The 27,223-nt window shown below is 42.5% G+C and overlaps 1 protein-coding gene across 4 annotated transcripts; it reads left to right on the forward strand.

Annotated features, from left to right (window-relative positions):
* Positions 1-59: 59 nt before the first annotated feature.
* On the forward strand, positions 60-27,189 carry LOC111834512 (plakophilin-3-like). 4 transcript variants are annotated; one of them, XM_072718289.1, is made up of 15 exons: positions 60-194; positions 357-568; positions 6,216-6,411; positions 14,010-14,101; positions 15,278-16,059; positions 16,643-16,766; positions 17,100-17,304; positions 18,698-18,884; positions 19,001-19,118; positions 19,444-19,608; positions 19,832-20,014; positions 20,973-21,126; positions 21,342-21,537; positions 22,557-22,644; positions 23,112-25,176. In XM_072718289.1, the coding sequence occupies exons 3-15, from the start codon at positions 6,378-6,380 to the stop codon at positions 23,160-23,162; spliced, it is 2,379 nt and encodes a 792-aa protein (XP_072574390.1). In that variant the 5' UTR covers positions 60-194; positions 357-568; positions 6,216-6,377; the 3' UTR covers positions 23,163-25,176. The 4 variants fall into 4 exon arrangements, with proteins under 4 accessions (XP_072574390.1, XP_072574389.1, XP_072574388.1 ...); XM_072718288.1 differs by lacking the exons at positions 60-194; positions 357-568 and adding an exon at positions 2,852-2,997; XM_072718287.1 differs by lacking the exons at positions 60-194; positions 357-568 and having other exon boundaries at positions 5,849-6,411.
* Positions 27,190-27,223: the final 34 nt, after the last annotated feature.

The following is a 27,223-nucleotide window of genomic DNA, read 5'->3' on the forward strand; positions in this document are numbered from 1 at the left end:
GCAGGGAATAGCCACAGACCGGGAAACCCCACAATGACACGGGAGAACATGCAACTCCAAAACACATAACGCCGGTGCAGAGACTCAAAGCTCGGTCTTATAGGTGTGAGGTGACAGTGCTATCCACTGCACCACCGTGCTGTCCGTAATGACAGATAGATAGAGATACCTTATTTATCCAGAAGGAAATTTAGGTAATGTTAGGAAATTTGTGTAATGTTTATTTCTTTTTATTATTTTATACAGTTTTTGTTTAGCTTTAATCGTGCAGTTATTTTGAAAATTATAATCTTGCGGTACGCAGACACTTTATGGGAAATGTTTGAAGCGGTTTAATGTTTTGTCTATGAACCCAGGAACAATCCCGAGAGCAGCCGAAGGTCCTGATCTTCCCATCTGCAGGAAGACACGTGACACAAGCTACAGTCCGCGTGAAGATAAAAGGGAAACTCCCCGTGTGTAACAGGTCAGGGAGGCCGGTCTCCCCACGCCGCCGGTAGACGGCGTGAGTCAAGCCCGAAGGGAATGTTGAACATCTGCAGAAGGCGAGACGAGCAGGGACACGCAGGTCTGTGCATTGTTTGCTGTGGTTCCCATCGCAGGATCTCGACATGGGTGCGGCTGCCACGCCCTGCTCTTGCCGGGCCCCTGCAGACAAACTAGTCCTAGTTGTCACTCACCGCATATCATACCTGGGCGTGACTAAGTTACTGCTGTCATGGCAACAAGCAAACAGGTCTTCCTGACACACGGCACATTTTGGTTTAGCGCCATATGTTACCATGGAAGAAGTATCTCAATTGTCATACACCGCACGTAAATATTTTTTTTAAGTCTGTCACGTTTAATTGGCATGTGGCAAATCTGTATTCGTCTGTTTCCTTTAGATTACGGTGTCAATAAAAACACAGACGATAATGAGAACGGTAAATTACAAATAACTTGAGACAAGCATTCATGAGACACCAGGTTCAGTATTTCCTATTTCCTTACCTTTATTTAAAAAATTACTCCTAAAATTACTGAAGAAAATTCCATTGCCTGTAGCAGTGCCAGTCGAAGCCTTTGTGCCGCCCTGGGCAAACTTTACCACCAAATTTCACTTTGTCTCCGGCAGTTTGTAGCGGGGTGGTGCTTGTGGTTAGCTTAGTAAGCATCCATTCTTTATCCCGTACAGGGATAATGCACTCAGTGCTCAATGCTGACAAGGCGATTTGCATATTTATGTTAGCCTGCTTTAAAGCAGGAGTGAATGCTGGGAATCTATAAGGTCACAGGTCAGGATGTGAAGCCCTTTGAGCACCGGAGAGGAAACGAACACTAGAGAGTTGATGGGTTTCCACGTCATCCTGCTCATCAGCTTTGCAGGAGACTGGAATTACCCATATCTAAATTTCATACTCAATACCCTCCGCTGTCTTCATCTTTCATGAGATGGTGGGCATCATGAAAATTTGCTCTCTATAAAAAGACAAAATTGAACCAAAACTGTTTGAAAAAATTATTGTAGTTAAGTAAACATATAAATAAATATTGCTTTTGTCTCTGGGGTAACTCCACTGTCCAACCAAAGTAAGATATTAAACTGAATACAAAAATACACTATATCCATCTAGTTGTCCCTGCATCCACCCGGACTTAATGCTGTGTCTCTTCGAAGGTTTTGAAGGTACCTGGTTCTGTGACTCAGCTCACTGTGTGACTGGGAAGTTGGGAACATAGTGTGTGACTCCACATTCATTTGCTATATTTCCTTGCCACTGACTCATAGCTCTCACTTAAACAACATGAAGAGACAGGTCTCTGAGAAGTTCCTTCCATATGCGTCAAAAGCCTGCATTTAAAAAATGGAATTGAGTCTGTGCCAAGATCTTCAGTTTTGAAAAACCAGTCACAATAACATTTAGCGTTAATTGTATATTTATAAAGCATTAACATTCAATAAGCCGCTGATTCAGATGAGGAAAGATGACTTATCCCCCACTTATCATATTCTCTATTTATTTTTTTCTAGTATTTAACTTTTATGAAGTGAAAATAAACTAGCAAACAAGGCCACTTACCTCAAAAAATTATCAAGCAAATATTAATGAAATAAATTTCAATTACATTATGAGAAAAACTGGAATTGTAAAAGTCATTTCTCCAAAGTTTCCAAATACGTGAAGTGTGTGTTTACATTTCTCAGCAATAACTTATAGTGCTTTTTTATGAAGGTGAACAATGTAAACAAACCTCATTCATTAAAATACCCATTTAGATTGTTGATGAAGTTAATGAGAGAACTGCTGAGCTGAATTTAATTACGCATGTTCTGGTAAATATTAAAATCACGGATAACAGTTATTTATTCATGACTTTATATTCATTTCATAAGCAGAATATATAAACAGCTCTGGTAAGTATTAGAAGGAAAATGTTTAAAAATTGAAGAAAGAATCTTAAAGACATGCTCTACTTTTATCTTTTGCTTTTAGTCACTTTTAATGCCAACTTCTTAATATTTTATTGCACACCTTCCTATAATAGCCATCATGAACCATATCTGCGGAAGGCTTATTAAAAAAAATCTTTAAGATAATGTTAAAATGCAGTATGAGGATACAGAAGAGCAGGTAATATCAAGTTCAGTATCAAGCTTTCGGTCACTACTCTTTGACATGGATTTAACTTGCTTTCAGTATGTTATCTTCCAGAAAGATGCCTTTTGCACATTTTCAAAAGAAAACAATAGAGATATTTAGTTAGCGATTATATATTAGCATGGATTTTGTACCATCTTGAGACCAAAGCACAGTTTTGTCTGTGATCTGGCATCCAGACCACTCCCTGCCTGACTCATATCTCATTGCCTCCAAAACTCCTTTGGACATGTTTTGGGTGGGAATGTGACACCCTTTGTTCTAAGGGAGGTTAGCTTCCAAGGTGCAGGACAATGGTGCCCATACCAGAAAACTCACCCAGATGAATTTCAGTCAGGAGAGGAGAGCCTTCATGGTAAGTGGAAACATATTTTATGCTGTTTCTTAAAATTTCTCTAATATAGTTCCAGAAGCAACATTTCTATACATGACCGTTCTTTAACCTAAATACATTTTTTGCTGTGTGTGATATTTTTAGCATAAACTCATGGATGGCATTACACATTTAAGAAGGTTAGGGTGACAAAAGCAGCAATCACTTTCAAGATATCTAAAATACAGTAACTATACCGTAAGTGCCTCTAATGTATGAGTATGTTTCTACTTTAATTCCACAAGAGGTTAACTTTTTGCGAATCACATAAAACAAAAAAAACGATAAGCTTCATGGAGCAGTGCGAGACGGCAGCTACAGAAGTACGTTTTGCAATCACTGTATAACTGTGTATAGCTTAGCCTTCCGCTGGGCCCTGCTGGATTCCACATGCTAGATTGTAAGTGTAGTAATACACAGGTATTTGCCTCTGATTAACCAGAAGAACATATAACTGGAATAGCTAAAGACCTGCACTGTTATAATGGTGCTGTCACTGTCACTGGAAAGGAACATGAAGTCTTCCGACAGTGTTGGGCATTGTTAAGGCTTTGCAAAGTTTTTCCATCTGCAAATTACATATTTGGGTGTCATGCAAGAAAGGTCGCAGGAGCCTCAGGTAATCAGTCACTGCCAGGTCATTGGGACACTGTCCATTTTGAGTGCTGCCCATGAACCCAAAGGTCCTTTGCGTGTGTTTATGTTAATACGAAGTCTCTGAGCGATTACTGCCACCCTACTGGGGTAGTGAAGATGCAAACTCTCAGTAAGATTATCCTGGGCCATCACTGTAATTCTCTGATGTTCCATAAGTTTCATGAATTCAAAATGATTCAATAGGCTTCCATACCCTTATGAAAACATCATTACTTGGACTCCATTAAGGCTGGATCCAGTCATGCCGTGGCTTTAAGAACTATAGAGAAAATAAACTGAATACAGTGATTTAGATAGAAACTTAGATCTTACAAAACTAAATTATACACTGGATGCAGCCAATGAACGATTAAAAAAATCTACAAACAGCAACGCCATTGTCAGTCCGAGGTGAAAATAACACTGCAATTAGCCATTTATGAGCATTTTCATCATGTTCAATGTTGCTAATAAACACATAAATGAACAGAAAAGTAAAATGGAATTTCAATATTTTAAAACCTGGAGGCAAACTAGACATAAATATCTACTTGCATAAAACTGTATTATTAGTATTAACCATTATCACATGCAAGATGTCTATAGTACATAGTATGTAATTTTTAACAAAATTTTAATTGTGACATTTAAAATGATACTGTGCAAGCTATTTACAAACCTTGAATACGTTTAAAAATGATTAAATTTCTACGATCAGTAGAAACATATACTGAAAAAAAACAAAATGTTGGAAATGCTGAATCAATCTTAAATAATTGAAGTAATTGATCACATAATATATTTGAACTAATTGTAATAAATTATTTTCAACTATTTGATTGAGAAGAAACCATTTGAAGAAACAACAGCTTTGTTTATGTTTTTCAGTGTGATCCACCGATCCTATCCACCAATATAGCAATCGTATTATTAAATGAATCATAAAAAAACAAAATACCATATAAGGGCATATCACATGATAGTCTGTGATGATGTCACTACGTAAAACCCCGATTCCACTTTCAATGCTAACTGGCAATTTCCTGTCTGGATTAAATGTAGTAAAAGTCATAAAGATTATGTTAGATGCGGGAGGATATTGTGTAACACATAAACTGTGAAAATGAGGCCAACCGATCTCAAAAGTGACAAGGCACTTACAGTACTTATGTATTGTGCAGTATACTGAAAAAAAACGACCAGTTTTACTACACTTTAGAAAAAAATAAAGTGATCTCATGAAAACTTCCAGTAGAACGTTTCCTGTTTGAACCTGACATGCATTTTTACTACATCAGTAATAAGTGATATGTACCATTTTACTCAGGCTCAGTTTTTTTCAAAACTTCTATTTATTGGTTATGAAACATAACATACAGAATCGTAGGCAGAGTAGGACGGTGTTCCAGCAGTATCGGCATTACACTTCAACCTCCAATCCGTCCCTCATCGCCTTATTGAAAAGTGGTACCAAAAATAAATTAGAAAGTGTAGTGATCATAATGATGACAACTAAATTAAAATTAAAAGGAGAAAAAAATCGAGCTAATTTTCACAGATTAATTGAATATAAACTGAATTGAACATACTTTCTTATGGTGTGAAATTATATTTGGAGAACACTTTGGGAATTCCAGAGAGAAATTGACAAAATCTGATAAATATTCATGTACCCAATATTGTTTCAGTGAATTCTTTGTATTCAGTTACAACCTTTGACGAAGTAGGCATCTGTTTGAGAAGCAAGACTAGCTTTTGTTTTCCTCTATTTTAACCTAAAATGTTATAAGTATTTCTTTCCTTCCATCCATCCATCCATCCATCCATCGTCTAATTAATTATCCTGAACAGGATCCTGGGGGGTGGGGTATCCTAGGCAGAACGGAACATAATGCTGTGGTACAGCCTGGATGGGAACAGAGAGCAGAGGTAGGATTCGGCCATGGAGATGTGAGGCCATAGTGCCACCCTTATTATTATTTCAACTATAACGATTATTGTAATTGTTTTTGGCTTAACACGGTTTTAACGTGCCGCAGGCATAACGTTCTCTACAAGACGAAAAAAATGGTTTAATTTCAAGCGCTTCGGATAAAAGCGCGCTATTCATAACAGTGTGATCCTCGTACCTGGATAAGGTAGTGCGTGACGTCACTCAGACTCCTCCCTAAATGCAGGGCTCGGTTTTTCCTCGCGCAGACCTGCCGGAGAGCGAAGGTCGAGAATATCTTTCACTTGAGCTGAAGATATTAAAAACAACAAACAAATTAAATAAAAAAAAAAACATGGTATTTTAACCTTCACTGGGAACGTAAAGTTGGAGATTGTAAATAGCTCGATAGAACTGCACTTATATAAGCTTCGATAATTTTTAACCGACTTTGCTTTGAGTACTATTTCAAAATATTTTTTTCAAAATTCTGCAAGGAATTCGTTTTTGAAAAGGGAAACCGCTGCAGTGGACCTGAGAATTTGACCAGCGCGACAGTGAACCGAAAGACATTTTTTTTCCGAAGATGGCAGCGAGCGTCGCCTCAGAAAGTGTGTTTCTGTCCGTCCTGCAGCCCAACAACAGCGCGGTGACCTCCTACGCGGTGCCCTCAGAGCTCCAGCTGGAGCATGGGGGCAGCCTGTCGGACGAGGTTGCAAAAGCCAGGAGGGTCCAGCAGCAGGTCCAGCTGCGCCTGGCGGAGAAGTCCAGCGTCTCATCCGGCACCCTGCCCCGGATGAACGGCTCCGTGTCTAATTACGCAGCGTCGGGTGAGTTTAAAGCGCTTATATTTCCCCGGGGCTGCTTTGGTGTAACTGTAAGAATAAACGCTGAAGTTTCGCCCCCCACTGCCCTCATCACGCGGTTCGAATTCAAAAACACAAGGTGGCATCCCTGAGATGTTATTAGTTTGGACATTTTATAAATGCATTTAAAGTCGTCAGTAAAATAAACCATTGTTTAATTGTTATGTAAGTATTTAGCCGCGTAATTTGATTTGTCGAACGCTTTAAAATTAATTGTCCCGAATGTAATGCTATAAGTCTAAGTTTGCGCCAGAACAGAAAGATATACTAATATTGGAAAAACTCCTCTTTAATTTCCAGTTGATGTACAGAAAAATATTTGCACTCAAGCACAAGAATGTGTTTTCATTTCATGTTTAAATTGCGTAGTTAGGAATTAATGCCTTGAAATATAACATGCAACTACCGATAAGTGGTATTCTGCTTAAAATAATCCTGGATGATGCTGAGAGATCTATTTACGGTGATTGATGAGTAGAGGTGGAAATTCTGCTCTTCTGCTTGCTGCAGTTTTTGTTCGTATCCAGCCAAAAACATAAGCCAGACTATATAGGGTGACATCATCGGAGCCAAGTCCCATATCAACTTCATTAAGCCTAAAAAAATTCCGGGTATGTCCTTCAGGGAACGGGAAAATCTGTCAAAAGCCACTAATTCATAAGTTTTAAGATAAGTACTTGATGTTGGTGACTTAATCCACCTCCATGAGATGAACAATTTGTAGAAACAGCTGAAATTCTTTCTGTTATCTTAATGAGCTGGTTTACTAATACAGTCCCGGACAGTGACAGTCTGTGGACAGTTGGCCTGTCAATGCATTTCCCTAGTAAACCTAAACCTTCCATTCTTGTAGAATGTCAGTGTTGTTTTTAGGTTTTTGTGTGCATGGCAACCATTGGCTTAGTGTTGCTGGGATATTTGGAATTTGGTCATGTTTCATATCCATGTCCCCACTTGCTGAAATAGAAATGTACAGTACAGATCTATGCGTGAGACCTCTCTATGTGATGCAGGTAAAAATCAGCCACGCGTGTTGTTCTTCAGATGGCAGCCATTTTGCAACGCAGATGAAAGGATGGGTCTGTGCCAAGAAGTTTGTGGTGGCAATGTGAGCTTTGAGCTGAAAGCCAGACTACCTAGGATTTCCTAATTCTAAAAGGGTAAAGTTTCACGTTGTGAAAAACTAAAGTGGGACTTTTGTGGAGGTTCTACATGAGCTTATGCAGAGAGGCATATTGTCACCCTCAGTATTCAAAACTTCTTGCCACTAGAGGAAAATTGCAAAAAAGCAAATGAATGTGATGGTTAATGAAACTGGCTTTGCTCGTATTCTCATATTAACGAGCCGAATAATGACTGGCTATCATATCTTGGCAAAGACTTCATAGCCAGTTTCGGCAATTGGTGTCATGGTTTTGCCTGCGCCAAAATTTCAGGCAAAGGTGCCTTAGGTCAAATAGGCCAGGCATTTTCATTGGTTCACGGAAATATTACTAGTCCTGAACCCATTAGAGCAGGAGAGGGGTTTCTACCCTTACCAGTTCTCCCAGTGTATCCAATTTCTCCTTGCACGTATATTGTAGCATATGATTCAGTCTCCACATACAAATATGGAGGTGTCAGCATGAATTTTGCCTTTCCAGCATGTAAAAGGCATCCTCCCTAAAGGACAAGTGCATAAAACGTTCCTAACGATGCTATGATATTATTAAAGATGTAATAAGTAGCTGATAAAAATGGCACTGGCTTCATGAATTTCTAGCAATTGTATCACATGAGTAACGCTGTCTCTTAAATTAAAGTCTGTCCCAGATGAGCTCCAAACAGTACTCGTCCCATATTTGTTCAGTTTTACCTCACACCCCAGTGTAAAGTTGGCTGTGCACTTATGCCCTCTACCAAGAAAAAAAATAGATCAAGAACCAAATGGCTCTACAACAGATTTGACTGGCAATTTGTGTACAGTTGGGTGCAGTATATGCAGCACCTTCCGCTCGCATGCTAGGTGGACACCTGCCACGTTGCAGTTATGGAGAATCTTGTGCCATTCAGCCTGACAAATTAAGATGGATGATTCGAATGTTACGTAATGGAACTGGTTCAACACTAAACTATAATTAAGGCACAAAGCTTGGGTACTTGTGGGGGAGGGGGGTTCGTTTTAAAACCAGTATTGACAGGTTAATACAAACACAGAGACCATGTTCCTTTTTTTCGTCCTGTCTGTGAAATGTACTGGTTGCTTTTAAAGTTAGAAAATCTACATCCCATTTTTATTCCATTTCATTTCTTTCTTGATTACTACCTTAATAAATGTGAATAAAATGTAGTTTTTGGTGTTTTGTAGTGGATTGAAGGTTAATTATATTCTTCCATCTCTGGCAATTATGCCAACATGTTAGTTCAAGCTCCATACCTGAGAGCATACTCCAGGTATGTTCCACTGAGCCCTGTGATTGTAACAGGTTAAGGTCTGAGGACATTGGGCATCCTGCCAGAATGGATACACCCTCTGACAAGCCCCAGGCTGACACACCTGAGAACGGACCGGTTAACCCCATATACCTTCCTACAAAAGGCACACAGTCGAGGAAGAAGCATAAATCCCTCTTAGTTCTTTGCACTGCTACACCACTGCGTTGTGGTGCTCTTTCTTCTTTATTTTCATCTAGCTGCTTGGCACATTATTGTTGCAAGAATGGACGATAAAAGCGGGGAAAAAAGGTTTCGTCTTTGATCATTGTAAAGGACACACCTAGGGAGTGCCTCACTAGCTTTTTTAAAAAAATTTTTGCTTTTTGCTTTCCACTAATAAATGTATATCAAAACATGGGTGACTGGTCCAATTTTGGCAACTTGATATGTTTTGTAGAAATTTTAAGTTAGCGCCCTTGTCTTGAAGCTCCAGCCTGTCTGTAGGTCATGGCTTCAGTGCAGTGGGGATCTGCGGAACCCCATTTTGTGGCATAGGTGGTTGGGGGCAGGGTGGGTGCCGAAGATTAAGTGCTGGGGAATTTGTTGAGGAATTTTTTTTTTTTTTTTTTTTTTTTTTTTTTAACAAAGCTGCCACTGAATTTTCATTGGAAGGTTCAGAGTTGGTGATGGATAGCAGGGCATATTCAGGAGACCCAGCACTTTATTGGGGCCCCTGTATCCAAAAATAATGTGTAAGTTCATTGGGGGGGGGCAAGTTGACATTTTTACAGGGAACCCAGAATTTCTAGCTATGTCGATGGATATACTCCATTAAAATCTATTTCTGTATTTCATTTAAATACATATCTTTTAGAATCTTTAGCTGAAATCCACCTGTGGGCAGGTAGAGAGTGATTTAGGATGTACTAAAGTGGATGCATCCAACTCTTAGTTGAAGTGGGGTCAAACTTCACAGGAGTTAATGGACTTTGGTCATCTGGTATAATTCAGGTGTGGTTTGGGCGAAGACAGATAAATGCCTGCCAGACTGGTTTTTCCTTTTCTTTCTCCCCCGCTTTATGCATGCATGTCCCACGGCAGCTTCTCATGGGCCCAGACATTCACGTGGTGACATCCATATACCTTCCAAACTACACACACAGAGTTATGTATGTGTCATAGTTACTGAATGTGATTCATGTTGTTGCATTTGATAATGAGAAATCTTTTAATTGCCATTTGCACAAGTACATGGGAATTCTTTATGCCTGCCCCATGTTGCTCACTATAGCTTGAGGTTCATAGCACACAGTCAGCCAACATGCAGCACCCCTGGAGTTGGGGTTCAAGGGTGCTTGGACATGTGACTGTTCTACCGAGCCGGGGCTTGATCTGGCGACCTTCCGATCACAGTTAGAAGTCTTAGCCCCCTGAACCACTCACCACGCATTTGTCCACAAAGAAGCACAAACTTTAAAATATTAAAACAACCCTGGCCATGTCAATGGGGGAATACTGAGGTGCATTGTGAAATTGCACAATACGCTTTAATTCTTAACAGCTGAGTTGTTCGCTAGTCCTTGGGCGTGGGTGGTTAGTGTGTGGGGGTGTGTCTGTGTATTTTGTTGTTTTTTATTTGGTTTAAAAATCATTTTTCATATTGTTTTTTTTTAATGAATAGAAATATTCCATTACTTTGCTTGCAAAACCATCAGACTGCAACATGTAGGCCGCAAAGGCAAGTGAAAGTGCCTCTTATCTAGACTTTGGTGGCACAAGCAATGTAGAAATGCTCTGATAACTGGAGAATAAAACACACCTGTTGTGCAGCATGTGGTCACCATTTTAAACATTCATATGAATCAGTATCCTCTTCTGTGTAGATTTTTTTGGGTAATCTAAGGAAATGAACACAAAGAACAGTGGTGCAGCATGTGATGCACTTTTACAGATAGCAGCTTACGGCCTGCAGGCCATTTCACCCTTCAGGTTCTCTCCCTCCTTGGAAATGCCGTCAAACGTCAAAGTTAACCTGGCAAATTCCTCACCAGAGTCTCATTTTCAAGATATCGCCCTATTTGTAACTTTGGAGGAATATTTTGGTGTGGAAAAACTGGTAAGGATTTCTGTGTTACATTTTCGACAGATTCTTACAGAATAATTCAAGAAAGGCTGTCAGCGGGGGTGGGGGGGGGGTTCTTTGTGTGAGATCCTGGGTTTTCCCTTTAGCTCTGACTGGAGCTGGCCCTGCGTCCTTCTCTTTAGGAAGGTTAAATTCCTTGGGCTGTTTGTTTTTGTCAGTGAACCCCAGACCCAGTGTCTTTAAGGCCTATTAATCTGTGGGTGAACCCAGGCTTCCCTATCCCTTTGATAACCCGGAGTGTGGGAGGGCAACTGCATTTTGGAGAAACAGCAGATGTAGCTGGCTTGTGTGTTCATGAAGCTTAGGTCTGTTCTCTCTGTCCCTATGTTTCTAATATCTTAGACGTTTAAGGTCAATTGGCCTCATTCACCAACTGTTCTTAAGAAATTACTTCTTAAAACCCTCTTATGCAGTTTTCACGATGATTCTGACGTTCATCCATGGCAAAACAATTGCTCATTTCGTCTTCTTCAAGTCTGTATTTTTATAATATTATAGGATTTTAATCACAGTAATATTTTAATAATATTTAATAATATATTTAATTATGTAATACTTATAATTAATTTTTGCATTATTTAATAATTGTTATTTTTAATGAGTATTAAAATGACTAATAGCATCCCAGGATTAAATTTTTTTTGGTGTGCTATTTTATATCCACAACTGACGCTACTGAATGTGACAGCTCATCTGCTATTCTTACTAGAGCAGTACCTCCACTTAAGAACTACTGAGTTATTCTTGCACTTGTAATTTGGCCGAGGTCGAAAGTTCAGGTCCAGAAAGTACAAATCCAGACCAAGGTTTTGTTTCAAACAACTAGGCGAGTACTCTGTGACTGTGACTCTTCACGCTCAACTGGTTGAATGAAACAAAACCATGGTCTGGATTTATGTTTTCTGGACCTGAACTTTCCACCTCTGGAATCTAGTGCTCCACCATTTTTGGATTTTCATTTGGGTGTTCTTGACTTCTCTCTCAGCATTTATTCTTGATTTCTGTGTGTGCACATAACGTTTATGGGGATTGGCGGAGCGTTTACCTCTGGCAATTAGGAACAACTGGCATACGCTTTCAGTTTCCAAGAACAATGGGGTTCATCTTTATAAGAATACATTTGCGAACAATTCTACAGTTTAAGAACACGTAGTGAATCTGGTGTAGACTTTTCTTAGAACTGTCTTAGGACCTTTCTGAAGAACAAATTATCTCTGTTATCAAAGTATCTCTGTTACTTGGCTTGTTTATTGCAAGCATGCAGGCTTTGGTTCTTAGCTGTGACTTTATTACTTTAATTTGCTTAATTTCCCTTTCTACATATATCATTCTATGCTGTATTACACAAGACATGGCAGGGTGATGTGTTCTGATGCCAGTCACATTTTTCAGTTTTGTTTCTTTTGGTACAGTCCCTGAAACATCTCTGTGCATAAATTGTCTTTATTATCAGTTATAATTTTTTGACTCCTTCCGCATTATTTTAATACAAGGACACCTTTGTTTGAAATCAGTCAATATGAATGGAGGTTTGCAGCTCGCAGGTTTTGGGATCTGTTCCTATATCTGGAAGGTTGTGAGTTCAAATCCTGTAGCCTGTACAGTTATTGCATCACTGTTGGGTTTGTTAGTAAGGCCCTTAACCCCAACTACTCCAGGGATACTAGCTGACCCTACTCTCTGATCCTCACTTGGACAAGAGCATCTGCTAAATAAGTGTTGAATAAAATCCTAGCAAAAAAGTATTATAAGATGCCTGTGTTACATAGTGAGTGATCTGTGCTCTTGAGAACCACAACTTAAAAACAACAAAGGTTCTGGGTCTTTGTCATTGACTGAACAGCCATTCTGACCATAACGTGCTGATAAATGTGAGCACTGCAGTATTTGATGGCTGTCAAACTGGCTGAGATCCATCACCGAAAGCTCACCTGGCCACTGATCTGCTTTGTAAACATGGTTACCTCATCTGCATTATAGCAACTTAAATGCTCCTCAAACTGTGTGGGGAAAAACCACTTCATACTAGCTCAGTTAAGACAATGGGAGTCTTTTATACTGCCATTTCATCCAGAACCTGGGAACAGCAGAAGTGAGCCTCAGTAGGCTGGGCAACGCAAGATCCATCTGACAGTCTGTATAAACATTTGCACATGGTGTGAGGTTTGTTACTGATAAGTCTCTGGTCCCGCCCAGATCTCGGTGTCCCTGGTAGGAGGCCTTTAGATTAGCAGTGATTCAGGCTGGTTCATGCGTAATACAAAGCCGTTCCAGCAAACCGTTTTGGTTGACAGGTCATGAATGAAGAGCCTCATGAGGTTAAGCAGGGCTCTGTAGCAGGAATCCATCTGGCTGGGACTTGTGGTATTTCAGTTACTGTGCATTGCCCATAAGGTTAACCAGTACTTTGCCAGATGTTTTTACTAAGGTTAAACCAGAGGAAGTTCTAGATTTTTTAACTAAAGCCAATGTAAAGCGCCTTATTGTATGACTGTAGCTAATCTTATTATTTGCGTATGGCAAATAACTTTGCCAGCAAAGACGCTCCTTGTTTTTCCATATTTTCAGTGCTGGAGTGGTGATACTAAAACTCCTGATACTAATATTGGTGGTGATAATGAGGATAATCAGTGTCTCTGAAACCGTTTCTCGAGGACCCCCACACAGACCATGTTTGTGGGAGCGAAAACGTGCACCGCCTGGCGGTCCCTGTGGACCGGGTTGGGAAGCCGCAGTGATGGCAGCCGGACAGCTGATGCCGTGTGTGTGTTTATGGATGCTCTCCAGTGATACTGCTCGGGATCTTTGACTCGGAGAACTGTACAGAATATTCACAATGGCTGTGAAACGATCTTCTTTTAAAATTTTAACAAGATGAAGTCACTTTTTTGGTGACTTTTAAAATGCTACTCGTTCTGACATTTAGGTATCCCCAATATCTCCCTATTTTTCCAAATTCTGCCTCCAGGGTCTCCTTTGTTGACTGATTTCTCCTCTCTCCTAGATTACGGAGGTACCACTGCAATGAAGTTCTCCACCTACAGCCCTGGGTTCAGCTCCAGGTCGCAAATGTACAGCGTGAACAGGACGCTGCCGGTGAGTGTCACCATTCTCCGCGGCACTGCGCCTTCACTTCCTGTTTTCCACTCACAGGTGCCATTTGCGTGAGACTATGACAGCAGTCACTGAGTTATGAGATGCATAAAGTGTTCCCCTGGCTGCAGGCGGTGTCTATACAATAGTAACGGCTGGTCTCTGACAATTATTTTAAATATGTCAGTGTTCTACTGTCAAGTGCTTTTTTTTCCCCTATTGAGTATTTGAAAATAACGAAATGGCAAATGTATTTACAATAACTTGGTACAGCCCCATTCCAAGTCCACATGCACCACAAACAAAGAGCATCTTGTTTATTATGTAGCCCATGTGCTCATGGTGAACTTTTGTTGTGCACCCGGCACTTCGTTCTGTGTGTATGGTCTGGTATGCTTCACACCTACACCAGAGGAGCAATGTAATTTTAACCATAAATATCACCTTACGAACACTGTTTTCAATGGCCTGTTTGGTCTCTGAGTTATCCAGACGCTCCTGCAGTGAGAAATGCTGGTTCATACCAAGAGTGAGACGTCTCTGGAGGCTGCTGTCCGCTCTACCGTGAGGCTCCTTAGCCCATCACGCTGCTATAATGGGCTGCCGCTGTTTGCTGACTGGCTCACTCACCAAGGCCCACTTTAGCAATGAAACTGAAGAGACCTACATTTTGAAAATCCTGACTGCAACTGAAAGAGAAGTGCTTTTAAACATCCTGTAAATTTCCGTATTATCCATCCATCCATCCATTTTATTTGCTCTACCTGCTTGTCCTGTGCAGGGTTGCACAGGGCAGGGAATAACCCATTATGGGATGTTGATGCTGATGAAGTTTTAATGGCATTAGGACAGTTATACATTAAGCAAAATCTAGTGCAGGCCATGTCCACTGTCACCTCTCCAGACATGAAGAATTTGGTTCTCTGTGTTAGTTGCAGTTGTTGTGGTGCTGAGTCGCTCAGTGTTTAATATATGGGCTGCAAATATTAAACTCTTGAATGAAGTGGAATATCTTTGCTGGAAGATCTTGGTGATGTAGTGGCTCTATCAGATTTCCAGTGCTCCCTGCTTTTGTTCACTTGCTTGCCTGTTTGTTCTCCAGGTGCTTGTGGCAGTGTTAAAGTCAGCATGGGTTATTTAGCTTATACTTAATTCGTATCTCCTGTGTTTTAACCGCAGCCCCCCCGGGTGTCCCAGTACTCGTCCGGCTATTCCACCGGCTTCTCATCTCGCTCCGCAGTGGATTTCGGCCCTCGAATGAGGCCCAGCGTGGCGGGCGTCGCCGGGGGCGGTACGTACCAGGAGGAGCTGCCAATGGCTGGCTACCAGACCAGCCACCAGCAGGTGTTGACCCGCACCCCAAGCAGGCCCGACCCAGAAACCATGTCCCTGCACTCCATGCGAATGTACAGCATGCCCCCGCAGCCCAATCCGGTTTCAAACTGGGTGGCCCAGGACGGCAGCGAGGGCAGCCTGTTGTCCGAGCGCGAGGCCGGGCCATACCAGGCGCCCGTCTATGCCACCACCAACGGCTACTCCACCCAAGTGCGGCAGGTCTCCTCCGCGCCCTCCACCATGCGGCGCTCCCTCAGCGGCACGCTTGGCCAGGCGATGATGTCTGGCGGCGCCACCACCGGCGAGATTGTGCAGCAGCAGTCGTTCAAGGGCCCCGCCTTCCGCACCATCAGCCGCATAAACAACCGCACCAACCGCTTGAGCATCGGCTCCATGGCGTCCGCCGCCGGCATGCAGCAGCAGGTGTCCGGCAGTGTCTACGGGAGCAGCGGCCGCATGGCCATGGGCCAGATGGTGAGCGGTGGCCCGGGCAGCATGGTCCTAATGCAGCAGCGCCAGGCCACACTGCCTCGCACTCTCTCCGTCAAAAGCCTGCACAGCGTGGGCAGGGGCGTGGATGTGATGGACAACTGGAACATGACCGGAAGCATGAGCAACCTGAACGGGTGAGGAGCTGGCCGCCGTCCTCTGCGACAAACCCCTGGCTTGTACTCCTCAGTGTCCTTTGCGGGGACGGTGTCACCGTATCTCCTTTCATCACCTGTCAGATAGCAAATGGCTCCCTTTGTGGGGGGGAGGTTTCAGTGGGTGTGCTTTAACCGCCACATTAACATCCCAGCACGTCTGGAGAAATATTTTTTTTATACGCAAGCAGCCTTTGTTACCCAAAAACATGAATATTGGTTGTGGATGTTCTTCGTAAGACTAAGTCTGTGTCTGATGTGCTTTAAGTGTTTAGTGGAGAAGCAGGTCTGGAAAAATGCTGAAATGGAGTCTGCCCGCCAGGCAGGATTACAGAAGCGGGGCAGGTCTGGGTGTGGCTGAGCTGCCTAGCCCTATTCATGGTAGTTCTAATGAAATTTGAGTGTTGAAAATTGCTGCGTAAGTGCAAGGGTGAAACTGCACAGTCTCCCTGAGGATGTGTTTCGGACAGCAGCGTGTGGGAATGCACTTCTGTGTGTCTGTATGGTGCTTAATCACAACCCCCTGCCCCCCCCCCCCCCCACCCCACCCCGTGTCTCCCTACAGGTTCACTAACATGGATATGAACACAGCAGTAAACTACCTAAACCTGCAAGACCCAGAAATGCAGGTGCCGGGGGCTGCGTATATCCAGCACGAGTGCTACCATAATCGTGAAGCCAAAGACCAGGTACAGATCCGGCATTTTCTGCGCTGCTCTGTTATTCCCTGTTCATATGGGGCCTTTTATGTAGCGTGCTAATACACTTTATTTGTAACGGCGATACATGAAATGGATTTACATAAATGGCAACAAGTGAATTACAGTTAGACCTGAAAGAAATTTAGCCTTATTTTTGTAACCTAATAGCGAAAACAAACTCGGGGTGGAGCACAAGGTAGTTGCTGAGCGTTTTCTGGGCTAATTAAATTGGGTCATGCATACTGGACCAGTCTGTGACTAAAAGGCGAGAGGTTTTTAAGGGACTCGCCTCATTTCTGGTGCCTCCCCACCTCCCTGCAGGTCCGCCAGCTCGGGGGAATCCCGGCCCTGGTGCAGCTTTTAAGCAGTGACAACCAGGAGGTCCAGCGCTATGCTACAGGAGCCATGCGCAACATCATCTACGAGAACATGGACAACAAGGCGGCCCTCATCGAGGCGGGGGGCATCCCCCAGCTGGTCAACGCGCTTGCGGTGCCTGACGATGAGCTTCGCAAGAACATCACCGGTATTTACATTTCCTTATTAAGCACAGCATACAGACAAGAAAATGGGGTCAGATGATGCCCTGAATAATTGGGTTAAGGGCCTTGCTCAAGGCCTCAATGCTGAATCAGTCTACTAGCCATGGGGTTTGAACCAGCAACCTTTCGATCATGGGCACAGTGTCCTATCGTGCAGTCACACACCACACCCAAAATACCACCCTCGTTAGGACTCAAAGCCAGAGTCTCTTGGTTGCCTTATCCATTAGGTCACTGGGGCTGTACCAGTGGTGCTGCATCTAATGATCCTTATGGGTCACGACTTGTGGCATGCAGCCCGTTTTACATTTTCAGGGTCTCTCCAGTAAAATGCTATGTATGGACATCCTTAGTCTCCACACTAACTGGTTTCCCTGCCCAGTGCCTGCAGAAGCCCCTGCTTCCATCTCAGCATCTCCAGGCTTTTCACACGGTTCCCCATCTGCTGTAACAGCTCTGCTCCAGCTGGCCGTGCAATCCAAACGTGTGCGGAGCTCTCGGCCGCTGGAACGAGGCATGCCTCTCCTCTAGTCTAAGCTCCGATGTTCCCCCCAGCCAAAGTTAAACAGTCCTTGAGATTCCATCCTATAGGACGCCAGTGCACACGCTTGTTCTGAGGGCCAACCAAAATAAACATGAGTCACTGGTTTATCTCTCTAGCACTTCTGTGTGAGAATCTGCTTCACACTAAACTTCCTCATGCACTAGACCAGTCAAGCTTTGCTCTGAGGCTGATATTATCCTGACTAAGACCTGTATCAGTTACTATAAGCTTGTTAATGCTTCTGCTAGGTTAGCCTACGTGCTGTTTAATAGCTAATAGTGCAAAACTGTTTGCATTCAAGGTGAACATTTGAAAACATTAACGATTAACATGAATGATGAATTAATGACGAACAAAACTCTGCTAGCTCACTAATGCTTGGAATTGTTTGTAAAGTAAGTCATTTTCAGTGGGAGCGGACTGACTTATTTCAGTGGTGACTACCAGGGAGGAATTTTCATCCTAAGGACTCTTATGAGTCTTACTCATTACAGATGTCTAAACATGATTCATGTGTGCATGTGTCAGGCCAGATGTTTTTTTTTGTTTTGTTTGTTTTTATAAATTTTGTCTCCAGGTGATGTATAGAGAGCCTAGTTATTGTCAGGCATCTTCAATAGAAAAATATAATTACACAATACTTAGGTTCTGTTTTAGATATGCAGCATGGCCTGGCTGGGGGGCATATCATATTACAGAAGAGTAGTGCACAGGACAAGACCTGAACCCACTTCTTGAATGAGGCTAGGTTCCTGCAGGCCATTGCTTGCACTCTGCTCCTACCAAGAGTTAGTTCTGCTCGCCTGAAGAAGACTTTCTCTGCTTCTCCCCAGGGATCTTGTGGAACCTGTCCTCTAAAGACAACCTTAAGGAGAAGCTGGCAAAAGAGACACTCGGTGAGCTCACAAAGAAGATCCTGATCCCGCTGGTCCCCCATGCTCCTGAGGGAGGATCTGAGGTGGCCCAACCTCCAAGCCCATCTGAGGTGGACATTTTCTACAACACCACTGGCTGCCTAAGGTACAAGGGCATGTGGCACAGGTCTACCACATAAGTGTCTCCATTCAAGCACTTATCTTAACTGTAGGGTAGCCTCGTCTCGTTGACCCTGCTGGTCTTGGCACCTCCTCACTTAGGAACCTGAGCTCTGTGAACGAGAAGACACGGCAGCAGATGCGGGAGACGTCTGGTCTGGTGGACTCCTTGGTGACCTACATCCAGAGTTGCATCGACAGTGGCAAGATGGAAGAAAAGGTGAGGCAGCTGCTGAATGATTGGCTTTGTGGTGGATGTCTTGAACAGGACGTTTCTTATTTCCACCGTGGAGTGAGCCGTAGAAGTTTGCTCGTTTTACTCGCACAAAAATGTTCTGAGGGCAGAAGGAACAATGATTGGTTATCTCTCTGAAGAACCCACCTCCTCTACAATCTGATTGGTTATCTCCCTGAACCAATTGTTGTTCCTTCTGCCCTCAGAATATTTTTGTGTAAGTAAAACTCCCATGAGCTAAAAGTATCACTAGTCATGTGCTAATCAGCTGGTGACCTTGACACTCTGGCCCATGCTGTTTCACTTTCAGGGTGTGGAGAACAGCGTCTGTGTGCTGAGGAACCTGTCTTATCAGCTGTACAGCGAAATGCCAACCTCGGTACAATTACGACTGGAGGGACCCACACGGGGGCAGGATGACACGAAGAATGACCCGATTGGGTGCTTCACCCCACAGAGCAAGAAGGCAAAGGATGTATGTGGCAGCATTTAAATATAAAATACATGAATACATATTTATTATTAATTATTATCAGTTGCACTTCCTGAAAGATATATTCCTTGGATTTAAACAGCAGGCGGCATGATGGCTCAATGTGAATTGTCAGAAATGAATGTGTGTGAAACTTGCTGTGAATATTGCTTTGACCTTTGACATTTTTATTCTGATTTATCTGTTGGTCTGTTTCTCACTACAGAGACAAAACCAGGATATATCCACTTTTACAGAGGTCTCAAAGGTACCCAAGGGGCAAGAGTGGCTCTGGCACCCCCAAGTGGTGAGGTTATATAACCAGGTGCTGCAGCGCTGTGACATCAACGCTGTCACGCGTGAGGCAGCTGCTGGTGCCCTGCAGAACATCACTGCTGGGGACAAAAGGGTGAGTTATGCCTACAGTGGATGAAAATGTGGGGCATCTCATAGAAACACAGCGAGCCTCAGTCTCGGCAAAGTAACCATGGGCTGTATTCAGGCAGATGCTGTTTTAAATATTCATAGAACAGCAACTGCTCATTAATTTTTAATTTTTACTGTAAAATCTTTTAATGAATAATAGTAAAAAGTGGCCCCAAGGGAGGTGTATGGGATATGATCTCAGATCAGTAGCTGGCACTGGCAGTATAAGAGAGGTTGTACAATCAGAGCCAGCGAAAGTCAGTGCCCTTGCTATGTAGAGCAGGTTCTGGTCAAGATAAGGTCAGCTGCTGCCTTTGTAAGTGGGAGGAAGACAAGCAAGGGAGAGAGTGAAAAGCTGGAGTGGAGTATTGCACCCGAGAGCTGTGATTAGTTACCTGGCACACGGTAGATGCGGTGGATGCTTCAGAGGTTGTCGCGACCTGCTTCAGGGTGTGTTGGGTAATAGTGCTGACAGTAGAATGGCTGCTAACAGATTAATTTATGGCTGTCCTGTAGAAACAGTCTGTGGGTTGGTGAGAAACTGTACTATTACCACAGTTCTTTAGGCAAGTTTGTTCACTTTAGTTAATCAGGTTTTTTTTCATATCATTGTGTTTTACTTCCTCAGACAAGACTCCCTTGCATTCCACCTTCCACTCATTTGATGAAAATGTCACACTGATTTAGCTGGATTGCTAGCTAAGCGTACCATGTGCAGTACTGAATTTTTGCTTGATGTTATCCTGACTTTCTATGTTGGCAGATGTCTATCCGCCACGACTGGGTTATTAGTCTATGCTACCTTGCAGCTTTTTTTTTTCCTTGTCAGTCTGTTAATTTTCGTCATCTGCTTGCCCAGTCAATACATGATTAATTTCTCCTAATCTGAGATGATGGTATTTGCTGGCCTTTATTGATGCCACCCCCTCGACCTCCACTAGTGGGCGTCCATTCTGAGCAAGGTGGCACTGGAACAGGAGCGAATTCTCCCGGTACTGATGGACCATCTGCGTACCGATAACGATCTGGAGCTGCGCTCCCTCACTGGCTTCCTCCGGAACCTCTCTCGTCATACCAAGGATAAGGGTGATCTGGGTAACTGTCAATCCTGTCACTATTGGGACTGGATTCATGATCTCTCTACACCATTAGTATTTATGGGGACTTGAAATCTATTGGCTTTTATTTCCATTAAGTATTAACTTCTGTTGATTAAATTCCTATTACTACTAAATGGTTAGGAGATGTCCCCATGGCTTCGCAATACTAGCCTGTGACACAGTGTATTCTTTCTGGGTTTGCTTTTCCAGCCACTAAGTTGGTGTCCAACCTGCTCACCAAGCTGCCCATTGATGGTTATCAGAAGGATCCTTCCACTGATGTCGTGGTGAACATCTGTGGCACCTTGAACAACCTGGTGGCAGGAAGCTCTGTGGCAGCTCGGGACATCACCTACTTTGACGGGTTGAAGAAACTCGTTGGGATCAAGAACTCCCATGATAGCAGGTATGGTGACAGCTTGTGGCTCGGCGAGATTAGCCACTGTGCCCGTGAGCGGAATGTCACCGATTCAAGCCAAATAATCGCACCTGTGAGTCTTTGAGCATGGCACCTAATCCCCAGCTCCATGGGTGCCGCTGCAGATGGCTGCCCTTCGCTTCCAAACTTGCTGTCACCTACACATGTGTCACGGAGAGCGTAAAGAGAATTTCCCCATGGGGATTGATAAAAGTGTCATTATTATAAGTTGGGTTTTACAAGGTAGTCAGCTCTGTATTCTAAACCTGTTCCTTAAGAAATTGCACTGTTGCCCGAGGAGCTTTGACACATAAAACTATTTGCAAATAAAGTTTGCATGCGAAAGCAGACATGCTGAAGTCGGTGTACTTCGGTATGTAAACATGGCTTTGGCTTAACCATTAAAAGCAACAAGGAAACGGGAACCTGGAGAAAGGGGGGGTTAAGAGCCAGGGACACAGACACTCTGCTACCAAAGCGGGGGCTGGAAATTCCCAAAGGATGAATAAAGTCAATTTTGTTTGATATTTTCTTTGAGCTGCCGCACTACATGTTACTGAAGCCTCATTGTAAATCTCAATTAACTCCCATTGACACCCATAAAACTTAGTATTTCAGGTAAAAGATATTAAAGCTCTTGGAATTCCCATCAGAATTAACCAATGAAAGTCCTCAAAAGGCCTAGGAAAGAGCTATTTAGTGATCTTTGCCTAGCTCACATGGGAGCAAAGTCCCAAGGTGTGTGTAGAGCCGCTTCTAGAAGGTAGGCCGTCTAAGCAGCTGTCAGTGAGTGAGGTTTCACAGAACCTCTGGAGTCTCTGCTTTTCACAGGCAAGCCCAGTGTGCTCCAGGCAATACAATAAAGCATGGAGCTGGTTACTAAGTGTACGAAAAATGACATTCTAATCACTCCTGATGGGTGGGTTGGTGGGGGGCCTCCTTGTGGTAAGTGTGTGAGGGGGGGGTCCCCAGCTGAGAATGTTACATAATTTCTGTTTGTCCCTCAGCCCTGCGAAGCTGAAGGCTGCTAAAGCAGCTGCCACAGTGCTCTGTAATATGTTCCAGTACAAGAAGCTTCATCGGGATTACAAACAGGTGAGGGACCTGGGCTTCGGGGCGGTGCAGACCACCGTCAGAGCTGGTCGTTACCTTCAGAATGTGCTCCACAGTGAAGCAGTTTGCACAAGATGGTACACTAACTGAATCAGTGGGTAAAGATGTGTACTTTTTTAAAAGTAAATCGCAGGTAATTGATTGGTTGCCTGGTTTTGAATTTGGTTATGCCTGAATAGATTTGAACTCATGCTTTGGGAGTAAATGCTTGTCTTAGTTTACTCCAGTGTATCTCAAACCGGTCATCAGACAGTCCATGTTTCTGCTTCCTTCCAACTGTCTAGTAGAAACGTGTATTGTCTGGCAGGAAGTTAGGAGGAAGCCAAAACGCAGACCTTTTGGGGGTCCCTGATGACCAGATTGAGAGACACTGGTTTATTCCCAGTGGGAAGGGAGAATCATAATTACCAATCCTCTCCTCTTTCATCTGCTCATCTGATCATTCCCAGGTGTCCCTTCCAGCATCTCTCTCTCTCTCTCTCTCTCTCTTAACCTCATGAAGAATCTGTCCACCACCAATCGGTGACCTGCTTTAGGGAAGTCGTGCTAACAGCATAAACACTGAATGCCTCCTCATGTTTTGAATACTATTTCTAGAATCTGTTTTCCTGCATTCTTTTTTTTTTTTTACCTCTTAAAGCATTTCACTGCATGATGTTTCAGGCCCGATGAACACGGTTGGTCAAATCGTTGCATGGGTGTTTCCTAGCCTTATGGGGGTTTCCTTTCTTCAGTCCCCCCTCCCCCAGTTGAAAGACGTGCAGCCGGTAGCTGCATTGCTGTGTGCAGGCAGGCATGTGTGTAGTAATGTAGTCCTGTGCGACGATCTTGGGCAGTCAAAGAAAATGATGTTTAAAATGTCTTCATGTTAGTGTAAAACTATGATGATGTGACTGTTAAAGTGGCCGTTTAGTTTTTGTTTTTTACTTGACCACTACCATACCATGTTTGGCCAATTAGTACCTCATTGATTATATAACTAAGTGAATTTATGATTTAATTGAACTAGTGGTGAAATGTATCGAATGCATGGAATGGGTGGGGTGCCCTTGAGGAGAGGTTGGGAACCAAAGTGGGGGTCATCAACCCATCCAACAGGACATCAGTAACTTTTTTGGAAAAGAGAAGGATTTTTTGTTTTATTGTGTAACTTATTTAACTGTTACATTTCCTTTGACTGCCTAAGACGTGTACACAGTACTGTACATCAGCATCACATCCAGGTTGCCCTTTAATCGTTCTGGTTAACCTGACTAATGAAAACAGTCACAGAGGACATGGTAATTACAATTCAGTGAAGTTAGTTTGGTTTCTAAACTATAAAGCACATTTTGTGTCAACCAGCACAATTCTGTCTTGCAGCATTGTGAATCCTACCATTGCCTTTCCTACTTCTTCATTAGATCCCTAAGTCAGCTGTTGTCTTGGAGATCCCTTTGTAGTCATTATGAGTGTGCTCATTGTGTAATATGATGCTAGAACATCCATAAATTATTAATCCATGGGAAGGTGTATATATACACTCAGTACATTCAATCCCATTACTATTGTTAAATATTAGGGTTAGACAGGGCATTTCAAATTTCATAGCAGTTAGTATCTAATTAAATTTAATTCTAATCCCAATCACTTGTATCTACCATTTAGATATCTAAACTCATGGATTTTGAATGTGATCAAGTCAGAGATTTCATTATGAAGAGAGAGCTTTAAACCTGTCAGCAACTTATTTCTAATGATAGTTTCCCCAACGTTACTTGCAAAGTTTGCTGTCCTGTTAATTTTGATAGACCATTCATTGAACCTTTTCATGATTTTGGAACTTAATAACATAACTGGCCAGCAATTTTCAGCATTGCTGAAAAAAACCTTCATTTGCACATTATACTAAACCACAAATTTTTTTTCGTTTATTTTTTTTATGTCTTCTTAAATCATGGAGAAACAGCGCTCTTGTCATTCAGCATTTTAGCCATTGCTGTTGACATTTAAAGGCGTGTGGCTGCGTATCATATTTGCGTGTGTGAATTTATGCCTTCTGTCCCTGCCTTAGCCGCAGGCTGTTTTCCCTTGTTTGAAATGCTAACAATGTGAATGCGCAGATGCGTGCTTTCGCACAAACGCAGCCTGTTGCACACGTGCACATACAACACGAAGTGTTCAGGAGGCGGGAACATGCCTCGCACGCCTCGCCTTCCTTTCCATGGTCCTCTAAATCAGTCTGCCCTGAGAGTGTCCCTGTTCTTTTTTAAAAAAATGACCATCTGACTTTTTTTTACCTAATGCTTCTTCTTTTCTGTTGGTGTCCCATTTACATGCTCTATTTATGGAAGCAGCTGGAGGCCTCCTCTGCTTTGTCGTTATGGTCAGAACTGCAGACGGGCCATATCATACATGTTTATCCCACACATTCAGGCCTAAGTGTATTATTGATAAAGGGGAGTGAAACCACATTGTGTTAGTAACCTTTGGTCTCCCTGAAATGTGTCCACTGACATGCCGCTTTCTTTCTCTTTACAGAAAGGGTTCGGGAGACAAGACTTTGCGGACATTATTATATAAACCTTTATTCTTTATTTTCCACCTGCAAGATGAGTTTGCATCTACTCCGCCTCAGGCAGGAATATTCAGCAAACGAACGCTAGCTGTAGACAGTCCGCTAGGTGTTGTCCGTTTTGTCGAAGCGGCGGCCCTAACTGTAGGGGCTGATACAGGACTAGCTACCACAAAGGATCATTTGCGCTCATTATCTGGATATGTTTAAATATTCTTCATGACTTTTCCCCTGGCAACTCAAAAGCAGCATCCAAGCAGATTTCTGCAGATTTGCAGATTTTTCTATTCCCTGTGTTTCATACCTAGTCGCTGGTCTCCTTTCGCTGGTTCCGGACTGAGCACTGCCATGTTTGTGTGTTGCTGAGGGTACTAGAATTCTAGACCGGGGCTGTTCAAATCACGGTTCCTCAAGGTCCGAGTACTGCTGATTTTCCAGCCTTCCTTTACTCGTGAGGTGGGTGTGAAGCCTCAGTGGCCAATCAGAATCAGTAATTATTAAACTAACTTCCTGGGAGAACTGAAAACAAGGCCTGGATTTGGAATTGAGGGCTAGATTTGAAGAGCCCTGTACTTATACCCCTCCTAGCATGTCTGCTGTAAAATCCCCTTTTTCTGCAGATCACCCCCACATGCCACTCATATTCTGGCAGCAGTTACTATGGAGATAAGGGTCACATTTTTACCCTGACTCTTTGTAGCTGACTGTCTGCCTTGCCTTCATACACAGGGGAGTCAAAAAGTTGTCTTTTTCCAGCAATCTGTATATTATGGATTTCCTCACAGTCCTGTTGAATCATGAATCTTTGAAACTTAGTATTGTTCTTGTGTATGTTAAGAGTTCACTATTTGTTTAATACAAATGCTGAGCGGGTTGAGTGATCTTGTAGTACACACTGGGTCAGGGATTTTGTATTTGTCTTTTTCTGCTTTTTAACTTGCCTGTTTTATTAAATGCTGTAAAATGGTGGTAAATACTGTAAGATGGATGGTCAGTTTGGTGCCTATGTAAGCGTGTGTTACCATTTTCAGGTGCTCAACATTATGCTTGCCTAAGATTTATCCTAAGGAAAATGCATAATATGATCGGTCTCCACTAAATAAGTGCCTAGTTAATGAAGTAACTGGTTAATGATCACAGTGGGCCTCTGTGAAGACTTTTTTTTTTTTAAATAAAAAAATAAAAAACATCCTGAAAACAGGTTTACTGATCCCACAAACGACCAAGACGAAAAAATTTGCCGAAGGCAGCTGAACTGTTCCTTCTGAAACAGCTCTTTTAGTATAACATCAGAAAGGTTCTGGGCACTGCTCGTCTTCATTGTCTTGCCAGGTTCTGGGTAAACCAAACTTGTTCTATTTTTAATTACTTAAATTAAGCACCACCATAAAGGTAAACGTTTTGCAAATTACATCCAATAGGTACCAAACCCCTTTAATCATTTTATAGTATTTAGTTACCTTAAGTGCCTATAAAGGGAGTGTTTTGAAAGTGGAAATTTTGTGTAAAATGTATTTATTTAATTGCTCTTATGAATAGATTTGTGATTCTTTAATAGGTACCGTTCTTTTAGTTTTTCTTTGGCAAACTGACTAAATCTACTCAAAATATTCTGGATTAAACCCATTAAAGACTGCGGCTTCAGTAAAAATTAACTTTCACTCTAATATTTTTGCACCTAAAGGGGAGTTTGCTTGGCTTTGTACTATAATTTCTGGTCTTGAGTAGGCCTGCATTTCCACCTCTGTCCACCGCTAGGCAGCACTGAGACATACAGTAATTTTACTGTATTCTGGTTCCTTGTTTGGTACTGTGACAGTCCATTAGTCCTCCTTGAAATACTTAGAGCTGTAGTCCCATTGTTGAGTTACAGCCAAAATTACTTCTGTAGCTTACAGTCTCTGGTAGGCTCTCATGTTCTCATTTTGTATGTAATATTCATTTGGAATAAAAATAAAGATCTTAGACATGCATTTGATTGAATTTCTAAAAGTAACACATTTATGC

The sequence above is a fragment of the Paramormyrops kingsleyae genome, chromosome 11, assembly GCF_048594095.1.
Source record: "Paramormyrops kingsleyae isolate MSU_618 chromosome 11, PKINGS_0.4, whole genome shotgun sequence".
NCBI classification, from domain to species: domain Eukaryota; kingdom Metazoa; phylum Chordata; class Actinopteri; order Osteoglossiformes; family Mormyridae; genus Paramormyrops; species Paramormyrops kingsleyae.

Coding starts and splice junctions, on each gene's coding strand:
- LOC111834512 (XM_072718287.1), top strand. CDS start 6,168: ATGGCAGCGAGCGTCGCCTCAGAAAGTGTGTTTCTGTCCGTCCTGCAG. Junction 14,102..15,277: donor GCGTGAACAGGACGCTGCCG/GTGAGTGTCACC, acceptor TTTTAACCGCAG/CCCCCCCGGGTGTCCCAGTA. Junction 17,305..18,697: donor GCTTCGCAAGAACATCACCG/GTATTTACATTT, acceptor GCTTCTCCCCAG/GGATCTTGTGGAACCTGTCC.